This window comes from Pocillopora verrucosa, chromosome 13 (assembly GCF_036669915.1).
Source record: "Pocillopora verrucosa isolate sample1 chromosome 13, ASM3666991v2, whole genome shotgun sequence".
NCBI classification, from domain to species: domain Eukaryota; kingdom Metazoa; phylum Cnidaria; class Anthozoa; order Scleractinia; family Pocilloporidae; genus Pocillopora; species Pocillopora verrucosa.
The window spans coordinates 5,971,624-5,983,518 of NC_089324.1; the positions used below are offsets into that span (position 1 = coordinate 5,971,624).

The window sequence follows — 11,895 nt, forward strand, 5'->3', positions numbered from 1 at the left end:
CTCCATTCTTCATTCTTCATTCTCCATTCTCCATTCTTCATTCTCCATTCTCCATTCTCCATTCTCCATTCTCCATTCTCCATTCTCCATTCTCCATTCTCCATTCTCCATTCTTCATTCTTCATTCTCCATTCTCCATTCTTCATACCCCATTCTCCATTCTCCATTCTCCATTCTCCATTCTCAATTCTCCATTCTCCATTCTCCATTCTTCATTCTCCATTCTCCATTCTCCATTCTCAATTCTCCATTCTTCATTCTCCATTCTCCATTCTCCATTCTCCATTCTCCATTCTCCATTCTCCATTCTCCATTCTACATTCTCCATTCTCCGTTCTTCATTCTTCATTCTCCATTCTCTATTCTTCAATTTCCATTCTCCACTCTCCATTTTCCATTTTTCATTTTTTTATTTTTCTTCTCCCATTTCCCATTTCCCATTCCCCATTCTCCATTCTCCATTCTCCATTCTCCATTCTTCATTCTCCATTCTCCATTCTTCATTCTCCATTCTCCATTCCCCATTCTTCATTTTCCATTCTTCATTCTCCATTCTCCATTCCCCATTCTCCATTCTACATTCTCCATTCAACATTCTTCATTCTTCATTCTCCATTCTCCTTTCTCCATTCTACATTCTCCATTCTCCATTCTCCATTCTCCATTCTCCATTCTCAATTCTCCATTCTCCATTCTCCATTCTCCATTGCCCATTATCCATTCTCCATTCTCCATTCTCCATTCTCCATTCTCCATTCTCCATTCTTCATTCTCCATTCTCCATTCTCCATTTCCCATTCTCCATTCTTCGTTCTCCATTCTCCATTCTCCAAATTCCATTCTCCATTCTTCATTCTCCATTCTCCATTCTCCATTCTCCATTCTCCATTCTCCATTCTCCATTCTCCATTCTCCATTCTACATTCTCCATTCTCCGTTCTTCATTCTTCATTCTCCATTCTCCATTCTCCATTCTCCATTCTCCATTCTTCATACCCATTCTCCATTCTCCATTCTTCATTCTCCATTCTTCAATCTTTATTCTCCATTCTCCATTCTCCATTCTCCATTTTACATTTTCCATTTTTCATTCTCTATTCTCAATTCTTCATTCTCCATTCTCCATTCTCCATTCTCCATTTCCCATTCTCCATTCTCCATTCTCCATTCTCCATTCTCCATTCTCCATTCTCGATTCTACATTCTCCATTCTCCATTCTTCATTCTCCATTCTCCATTCTCCATTCTCCATTCTCCATTCTCCATTCTTCATTCTCCATTCTCCATTCTCCATTCTCCATTCTCCATTCTCCATTCTCCATTCTCCATTCTTCATACCCATTCTCCATTCTCCATTCTCCATTCTCCATTCTCCATTCTCCATTCTTCATTCTTTATTCTCCATTCTCCATTCTCCATTCGCCATTCTCCATTCTCCTTTTTCATACCCATTCTCCATTTTCCATTCTTCATTCTCCATTCTCCATTCTCCATTCTCCATTCTTCATTCTTCATTCTCCATTCTCCATTCTCCATTCTCCATTCTCCATTCTCCATTCTCCATTCTCCATTCTCCATTCTTCATACCCATTCTCCATTCTCCATTCTCCATTCTCCATTCTCCATTCTCCATTCTTCATTCTTTATTCTCCATTCTCCATTCTCCATTCTCCATTCGCCATTCTCCATTCTCCTTTTTCATACCCATTCTCCATTTTTCATTCTTCATTCTCCATTCTCCATTCTCCATTCTCCATTCTCCATTCTCCATTCTCCATTCTCCATTCTCCATTCTCCATTCTCCATTCTCCATTCTCCATTCTCCATTCTCCATTCTTCATTCTCCATTCTTCATTCTTAATTTTCCATTATTCGTTCTCTTTTCTCCGTTCCCCGTTCCCTGTTCCTCATTCTCCAATCTTCATTCTCCATTCTCTATTTTTCGTTTTCCATTTTTTATTTTTCTTTTCCCGTTTTCCATTCTCCATTCTCCAATCTTCCTCCCTTATTCCCTGTTCTTTTTCTTCATTTACCACTCTCCATTTTCCATTTTCCATTTTCTATTTTTTATTTGCTCTTTCCCATTCTCCATTCCCAATCCCAGTTCCTCACTCTATATTTCGCATTCCACGTTCTCCAAATCATAGTCCATATTCCATAGTCCATATTCCACATCCCTACCTTTAGTAACACACGAAACTTTCCCCACGTACCGTAAAAACACTCGCAAACGCTGATGGAAGCGGCAATATGTCAAGTATTTTCCGTTAACGTTTTCAAAAGTCCCAGTTTTCACCCATCTACGCAAAAAAAGGAACTTTTTTAAAGACGATATAGTATCAAAGCGTTGCCCTAACTTTGAAATCGTGTTCGAAAGGCTTCGCTCCCATGTGTATTTTCGACTGTCTTCGACTTGAATGATAATGACAAAAACGCATAAAAACATTAGTTTCTAGTACTACGAAAGCAAATTTGTCTGGTTTCAGATTGTGCTTGTCTTTTCGATCGTGGAATCGTCCCGGCCGTCTCGAAAACTGGAGCAATCGGATTGATTCGGGCAGAAACATAACTAGGGTGATTCTATGTAAAACATTTTTTAAACCTTTATAAAAACAAACAGCGAAATATAATAATATAACAATAGCTATCTAAGAACATTTTATTACTTTGCCGGCAGGTTAAAGTAATAATGAATTTCCGCAGCATTCAAATGAAGCAAGAGATTATTGTTCTTTTCTGTATATAATGTTCTGAGTTTTTAATGACTCCTTTAAAAAAAAAACGAAACAAAAGAAGGTATAAAAAAAATTGAAGTCAGATCGTCCGTCAGAAGAACGATATTTGTTATGTCTGGATTTTAATTTTGATAACTGCTTATGCGTCAGAAAAGTTACCCAAATATTTTCCGTTATAATAAGTGTTTTTTACTTGAACTCTATCGAAGTAACATCGATTGCGTGCTTTTAAAAAATATGACAGTCTTGAATATCCTTTTTGCTCCTATTTCCAAAGAGAACAGCAATTGCAAAAGAAAAAGGCCTTGCGATCTTAATTTTTTTTTTTTCGTTATGGAATCGAAGTAAAAGCTGGTATCATAAGGTAGTAACAAACACATTTAGGCAGCGTCGTGAACGCACATGGTCTCTGGCGTTCACTTTCGTAAGACGAATTTCTTGCGGCAGGGTCTCCAATCGAAAACAATTTATTCACGGCAGGATTCGCATAAAAACACAACAAAATGTCGTCTGTAGTGAGAACTCAAAGCTCATTTTTCCCCTTTTTTCCCTTTAAGCCCGAAGTACAGTCAAGCAGTCAATAAACAGAGTTGAAAGCGCTGTAACATACTACTGGACTGGTCTCACTGACAACAAAAGGCAAGTGTACACTTAATTCAAAATTTCAAATACTGTTTGTAATCTTGTAATGATCCGAACATCACTTGAATTATGAGAAATTAAATTTTCCTCGCAATGGAATTTTGCATCACTTTAAATCGATTCGATGTCACCTCATAATCTCACCTGTACTAATTTACGATGATGAAAAAGTCACGTTAAGAATTCTTCTGCTGTAACGAATAAAAAAGCAAAAGCAATATTTTCTATCTCACGTTAATGTTTATTCATACATCTACAAACACATCAGTGCGACAGTTTGTCGTCTTTTTCTTTTTTTTTTTCCTTAATTTTTATTAAAAATGCGTCAACTTCACAATACTCAACATCTGTCCAATGCCTAAAAATCTATCATCTTATTGTAAAATTTGACACACATATAAATAATAGTACATGGGTGAACTTTTCCGCTGTTTCCAAATTAAAAAAAGAAATGTTTGCGCTACAAGATCAAAAGGAGTGACAATCACTGTCGTTCTGTAAAGAACTTTAAGAGAGGCTTTCAAGATGTGAATAATTATTCTGATATCACACAGTTTTGTAATCGCGTGCCTTATCTAGTAATATTTATCACACATTCACGTCGATCATTTGTTCGAATTTTATTGCGTCGCGCATTTAAATGGCTTTTCCAACCACAGAGGTCGCACCAACTGAAGTTGAATAAGTCGCTGCGCTTACAGAAACGCAAATGATAAAAAAATCTAAAATCCTAACAGCAGACGACTTAAAGATAAACGCCACCGAATCAAGTACTTTTTCCACAACTCCATACTAATATTTCCTCTCAACTAACGCAAATTTTCAACAAATACGAGGAGAAAGGTTTTTCGACAATATCTTCCCTCAAATAACGTCGCGTATTCTGTTTGAAGCCTGTCCAAATCACCTGTTACAGCGATAGTTGACACGAATTCATCCACGCATTCATTTTCTGATAATTCAAACGCAAAATTCTTCTTGAACAGCTGAGAGATGATAGATAACCCACAGAACGTCTTGAACAAGTATGGATCCGCAGAATTGATTGTCGTTCATCTAGTTATTTCCTTGAAAGTTTCGGTTAAAGAAGCACAATCCCCATTGAAGCCCGCTAATGTTTACAAAAGGAAAGCCTTTTGTTTAGATGTAATTTCTTTCATAGAAATGCTTTCCTACGAGAGAAAGTTTCTAAGGCCAGAATTCATGCACTGCTTCGACGCTCTAGTAGTAAAATTTTGTCACTGCAACGAATTTGATCGGTGTTTCCAAGGAAGAAGTTTTCACCGCTGTGGACTGCATCGAAGCAATCGTAAAAATAGCCAGAACTTTGTCGAGAATCGTGTCATTGTCCACGGGAAAACACTATTTTCGCAACAACCCTCACCGTCGCAACCCTAAATTTTCTGTACGGTCAGACTTGATCACAACTGCGATACGAAGTAACTCAGGAGAAAACAGAAAGCAGAAACATGATACCAAAGAGCTATAGCTCCCACGAACAAGCCAAAAGCCATATCTCAACGACATCAATAAAGACACCTAGGTTATGAAATTATGTTAATTACGACCTACTAATGGCCGAGCAATAGCCTGGATAAAACAGGTGCTACGCATGCTTTTGTGAGAGGCTACGGCTGTACCGATTTGTGTTAGTTGGAAGGAATTATTTCCTATAGATGTCTGTTTGCGATATCATATTCGCGATCGTTAGAGTTTTTATTTACCATTCAACCTAATGAGAGCCATTGTTCAGCGTGTCACACAGGCAAGTGTTTCTGGTAAGGTTTTTTAGTCTAGATCAGCTTGCTTGTAATTTTTCTTGGACTCAGTTCTGCAGATTTCTCTCACTTCTCTACGCGGAAGAAAGAACTTTCCTTAATTAAGAGTTCAGTTCTCATCGAGCGAAGAGTGTAATTCACTGCATCACCTTAATTATGCCTCGTTCCTGCCTTCCTTTCAAGTTGCATTGTTTAAAGGAGAACGGTAGATTTTTGTCAGGGTGAATGTAGTCAGTGTCAGGCTATCAATTAGCTGCCACAGTCTTTCCAGTCATCATTTATTGTTTCGGGATTGGCGAGGAAGTGCTCCCTATTTCCCTAGCAAAAATTATGGCCACCATCTCTGATTTTAATGGCAGTGAAAGGCTGGGGAGAGAAAGAAATTTGTACCGAGGGGGCAATCGACAGTCAAAAATAAGAAGAGGAGTGGGGTGGGGGAGTGCCTTTCCCTGCCCCCTACCTCCACCATGCACTCTGACTCCAAACAAACCACAGCCATATGGATTAAAAATTGCGCACTAGTTAAGTTAACTCAACCTAATAAGTTGCCTGCACTGCAGGCTTAAAAGCATAGCAAGGCATCCTACGGTTTAAATGGCTTGCTCCTAGTCCCAGCCCAGGGATTAGCCAATCAGTGACCATAGATGTGTTTCTGGCTGCCGTCTCCAAAGCCTTGAGGCTAAAAGATTTTGAACACCTACTAGTAACTAGGTCATTTTTAGGTTTATCTTTGACCCTTTAACTTCCATGAGTGACCAAAAGAGAGTTTCTCCTAACAGTATTAAAACAATATCAACCAGATAAGAGGTGAGAATAAAGAAAAATAACAATTTGGGAATAATTAGTGGATCCAATACTAAATTCTCTGAACTATTATTATAAGAATTGTATTGTTGACAGTAAGGAGAATTACAAATTTGATCTGGAAGTAAACAGGTTCATCTCTGCTAGGCAGGCCTTTCCAGCTGATTTTTCTTTTTGCATCCTTCCTTGGAGGACTTGTAGAAAGGTTTATATTGTGTTGTGGCCTAGAGAAAATTAACAGGCTAAATCCCTTAGGGTGGAGGATACTTGTGCATCAGCCAACTATTGGTCAACAGGTGATAACCCATTGACCAACTGAACAAAAAGTTAAGACAAATTACAAACTGTCATGTTGACTGACCATGGATAGATAAACAGAGATCATCCCATGGACAGTGTGCGCCAAAAAAATTTATTCAGGCACTGCGATGGATTAAAAAAAATCTGTGAGTGCAGCAAATGTGTGAGTTTTTTGTTGCATCGCAATGGGTGAATTAGAATTGCTCAAGCACTTACTGTGGTATGATACTTTTTTTCCATATATACTGACAGAGATTCTTTCTCAAAGATTGAAAGTGAAGGACAGTTAAAATATTGTGTTGGCCTGATCAGAGACATGAATGATATTACTTTACAATGTAAATCTCATTATATAGGAAACAAAATGTCTTATGGCACACATGATCTGCATTTCTTAAGGCCTATTTACACGGCACGACTTTGTCGCATGCGACAAGCTTACGACAGGCCCACGACATGACTTAAGAGTCGTAAGCGAGTTGTAGGTTTGATTTACACGAAACAATTCGAGTCGTAAGCCTGTCGTAAGCTTGTCGCATGCGACAAAGTCATACCGTGTAAATAGGCCCTTACACCTACTGTAAGTAGAGTGGATTTTATAACACCAAAATTTTAGACAAACTAGCCATCTATCAGTGGAATAATGGAAGTCATGACACTTCTTTTTTTTTTTCATTGTAATTATCATTATTATTATTATTATTATTATTAATTTTTTTTTTTAGTGTCACATATCTCCTATATGTATTACATGCACCATGGCTACAGTTGATGATTGACAATGGTAATAAGACCGAGTGGAATCCAATTTGGTCTGTAATCATGAGTGATTAACAAAATCAGACAACCATGAAGCAGGAGTCTGTTTTGTTGTCCAATTTGTTAATTTTTTGATCACGAGTATGATTACAGACAATTAGATGACACAAAGTCGGAGTTACCAATTAACCAAAACTATGATATCGTTCAAGACAGAAATTAGACATTGATTATACATTTTCATTAAAAAAAAACAAAAACAAAAACAAAGGATAACCTGGTAAAATGCCCAACGACAGTGCACATACTAGATGCTTACCTTCCACACACACAGGCATGACTTGTCAACTGTCTTTACTCTATCCAATTACAAGTATGATACGTACACAGTCCTATTAGTGCTCAAATCAGGCTGGTGATAACCACTCACACCCAAGAATTTTGTTATAGTTTTGATTAATGAATATATAGGTCAATAGTTCAGAAACTCTGCAATGGTAGTTGGTAGATGGTCAACTGGCACAACAGATTTTGAGTACTTAAAAGCATTTTTTGTTAAAATTGTTCAATTTGTGTGCATTTGACAGTTGATGGTGAAGTTATTAGTTCCATTGGAAAAGGACTCTGTGTTTTAATGGGAATATCAAAGTATGACACTCCCAAAGACATTGAATATATGTGAGTATTTTTTTTTCTCAATATAAACCTAGAGTGAGAGAAATAAACAATTTAATCATTTTGCTGTCAAGGAGAAGTTCATTTATTTTCAACATAATACAATGCTCTCCTCCCAAAAACTGTTGAATGATGCTCTGGTGATTTTCTCTTTAAGGGTGAGAAAAATTCTGAACTTAAGAGTCTTTGATGAGAATGATCAAAGATGGAAGAAGTCTGTTGTAGATAAAAATTTTGAAGTACTTTGTGTGAGTCAGGTGAGCTAACAGAAGTTTGCAGAATATGAGGATTAAATTAGAAATTTAATAAATACACAAGGTTTACTCTTTCTTTTTATTTCCATTACAATATTGTATTATTATAATTTTCAGAGGTAATTTCACTTTGATCTCGCAAGATATGTATTTGAAGTAAGCTATGATTGAAAGAAAAAATGAAATTGATCATTGATAATAATTATGATTTTGTAACAACCTAGATGATCTTTTTTTTCCAATGCTGGTGATATGCAAGATAAAAAATTACACTTTTTAGACATGCCATAACCCTTTAAATCTTAGAAGTGACCAGCATTTAATTTCCTGTTATAGTAATAATGCTGAATCATTTATTAGGATCATGAGAGTAAAGGAAATGATCACCATATTACAAAGAAAGAGGCTTTGATTGTTAAACAAATTCTCTTTGTTAGTATCAAGGGAAATGAATCGAGTAGACTATGGAGAATATTGATACTGATGTTAGGGTGTAAAGAGTTAATCTGGTAGCTGTCTCAAATTTTTTATTTAATAAATGATCTTGACAATTAAACTTATGGCATTAGTGTGCAGTTAGATTCAATTGATAGTATCAAATTTTTTGGTAACACACTGATAGGTAATAATTGTGCAGCAATAATTTAAGGCTTGAAGCTAAGCCTCTTGCTGTCCCTATATTTTTGTGTTGGGGTTTTTTCAGTTAAAAAATTCCTTAATACATACTTTGCAAATATAAGGTTAGGCCTAAGGCTTGGATCTTACCCTATGAGCTCAGTTAACCCTTTGACTCCCAAGATTCCAGTAATAATCTTCCTTGCTGTCTGCTATAAATGATGTAAGATTGGAGAATTTATTATTGGATCAATTAGTAATATGCTAATTGATGCTTTTCTTTATTCTCGTCAGTTGTTTGCTTGATATTTTATTGATATTGTAAGAAAGATTTTGTTTCTGACACTCATGAGAATTCAAGGATTAACCCTTTAAGTCCCATTAGTGACCAGGAGAGAATTTCTCCTTACACCATCAGCACAGTATCAAGCAGGCAAGAAATGATAATAAAGAAAAATATGAATCAGGGGACTATTGGTTGATCCAATTCCAAATTCTCCAAACTAACATCATATGAATTGTATGGCAGACAGGAAGGAAAATTACCTAGTAATGAAATCTTGTGAGTTCAAGGGTTAAAGTCCTTTTGAGAGGGAGCCTGGGGGAAAAAGTCCATCACAAGCCTTTTTTGAAGGATCTCTCTTGTGTCAAATTTTGAATTAGTGCACCTAAATCTTTTTTGTGGTTTCTGTATATTTGTCTTCCTGTTTAGTTCACACTACAAGCAGTTCTAAAGGGAAATAAACCAGATTATCATCTTGCAATGGGTGGTGAACAGAGTAAGGCTTTCTATGGTGACTTTCTTCAAGCAATGAAATCGGCCTACAAACCTGATGCCATTAAAGGTGATCATTGTAATTAGAGAGTCGTAAGCGGTGAAGGAACAAGAATGGATTTTACGTAAATCTGAGCAACTTGTGAGGCTTTTCATAGTTTGAAGGAGACTTATAAATAGTGTAGAATGGTGGTAAAATACCCTAGAGGCAGTGATAGATCTTAGAAGGTGCAAGGAGAGGTAAAAACTGACTTTTGAGCGCGTACAGGGTGACGACGATCTGTTTGACAAATTTTAAACCAATCAGCACTGGTCATTTTTCGAAAGCAGCCAATTGCAATGGGCCTTGTCGTTCGCTCACCGCAAGGGCGGGAAAGTTACTAAAGATTGATTTTGTGAGGGAGAAGTGCTGTGGAAAGAATTTGCTAATTACGCAGCGAATGATACTAAATAAACGTTTCACTGTTTGTCCCATAGATGTGCATGTGAAGTGAATTTAAAGTAATTGAGTAAACACACAAATATTTTCTTAAATTTTCTATCTTTTACTTATGTTTCTGTCTCAGACGGAAAATTTGGAGCGTACATGCAAGTTCACATTCAGAATGATGGTCCAGTTACAATATCCCTAGAAACGCCACCGCCAAAACCAATGCAACAAAAACAGGTTTGCTTATTAAATTCGATCCTCATTATTCTTTTTAATTTTTGGCTTCTTCTCTTTTCTTCTTCGTTTCTTGGTTTTTTCTGACCCTGGATGCTAAAGGCGTCTTTGTGCGCTCGATAGCATTTTGATAGGCGCCATATCAGTCCTAGCTCACGAGCAGGCCCTGATTATAAATGCTTTGGCCGAGCGTTTCTTCGCTCGCAGGAAATTTGAGGCCTTGAATAGGTCTAAGCGACGAGAGCCGGCGAGAGATCTGGGTCTAGCACTGATATTGAGTGCTAGGCTCACGGAAAATCTCTTCCGTCTTAAAATCTTCTCACAGGAAGAGAAACGAGTGTTCTGCAGCGATGATACTGAAGGCCTACGCGAATCAGTTCCTCGCTGCTCCTCGGGATAACCGCTTTTCCTGAACAAAAGCAGGTTTTCAAGCTTTGTAACCCCATAGTTTTGGTCGATTTCTTGTTCCAATCAAGTCTATACTGCCACCTACTCGTTGCGTTTGCCTCCGGATCCCTCGAAATACTCTTTTGCGCGCGAAAAATCGTCTAGTTCCTTTGGTAACTTTCTTGGCAAAGCTTCAGCAAAAAACGACTGCGAACAACTCATATTTTCCATCGCGCTTCTATTCCATTTGTAGACAAAAAAAAATGCTTTGTCTTCCGAATCAATCGAAGGAGCATCCTTTTTCTCTAAAACTGATTTCGTAAAACTGTTGTATGTCATTCGTTATTTTTTCTTCAGGTCAAAGGAACTTCAGGTGCCTCAAAATCAGCTACCATAACTGGGGATGAGGGTTCTACGAACAGTTTACCCGATTCAGAAAATCACAGTTCGCCAATCGATGCTGAACAAAAAATAGACAAATTTGACGATCTCAACCTGGACGAAAAACGAGGAAGTACGTGACGCTGGGTCAATTCCAAACCACAACTGAAAATCTTGTATCTAATCATGACGCCACAGATTTGCTTTACATTTGTACGGCATAAATGTTTTCTGTCTTAAGCGTCTAATATTTCAGTACAAATTATATATTTATATACTTTACTGTACAAAAAATATAGCTGTTGTCATTGTAGTGCCCAGATTTTCGTTCTCAAAAGTAGTTGTTGCAAATAGATCGTATCCTTTTTCGTTTTCCGTTAGGATATCCTCATATATATGTTACATAGGTAATACTGCTGTCCTTGTTTTTAGAATTGCCCAGTTGGAACTAAGGTCCTTGCTTACACCTCACCCCACCCCTCGTGCGTAAAAATATCAATTCGGAACTGCCCTTGTCACGGTTGCAGGCATAACGCTTTGCGAACGGATATACAGTAGTTTTAGTTTGGTTTGGTTTGGTTTGGTTTGGCTTGGTTTTTGTGAGCTAGGTAGCGTTTCGAAACATAATGTACTTGAATTTGAAAGCTTGTGTTCGTTTCCTTTAAGACGAATAGATTTAGTTGCTGCGACTCAATATCCCCTTGGAATACCGGAAGTCCAGTAGTAAAAATGTAAAAAAGGTGATGGAGACGTATATTTTACTCACCGGTCCTTTTGTACCGGAAGTAAACGTTGGTCTTTAATTTTCTTGTCTGTTTTTGTTTTTGTCTTTTTCGGGGGGGGAGGGGGGTAGATAGGTATCAAATCAAAACCTATTATTCTATAATTTTGCGAAACGCTTATTAGTTTCCTTGTAATAGGTTTTAATCAAAGAAATGTACGCTGTAGGTATAGTTACATGTTAGATCAAGGTTTGGCCCTTAGTGAGTTTTCAATAAGTTCCATCCTTTGTAACAACTTCCCCGGCCGAAAGCCTTGTGGCAAATTAATTTTCATATTTTGCTTTTGCTTTTTTTTTTTTTCTGTTGTTGTTATTTATTAACGGGGCGTTCCAAACTAGTGTCTA

The 11,895-nt window shown here is 37.3% G+C and overlaps 1 protein-coding gene across 2 annotated transcripts; it reads left to right on the forward strand.

Annotated features, from left to right (window-relative positions):
- The first annotated feature begins 5,016 nt into the window (after positions 1-5,016).
- LOC131789606 (D-aminoacyl-tRNA deacylase-like) lies at positions 5,017-11,572 on the forward strand. Of its 2 annotated transcripts, none has more exons than XM_059106769.2 (6): positions 5,017-5,155; positions 7,606-7,696; positions 7,851-7,950; positions 9,275-9,407; positions 9,904-10,004; positions 10,746-11,572. In XM_059106769.2, exons 1-6 carry the CDS (start codon positions 5,113-5,115, stop codon positions 10,908-10,910), a joined length of 633 nt encoding a protein of 210 aa, XP_058962752.2. In that variant the 5' UTR covers positions 5,017-5,112; the 3' UTR covers positions 10,911-11,572. The 2 variants fall into 2 exon arrangements, with proteins under 2 accessions (XP_058962752.2, XP_066016710.1); XM_066160613.1 differs by having other exon boundaries at positions 5,021-5,142.
- The last annotated feature ends 323 nt before the right edge of the window (positions 11,573-11,895 follow it).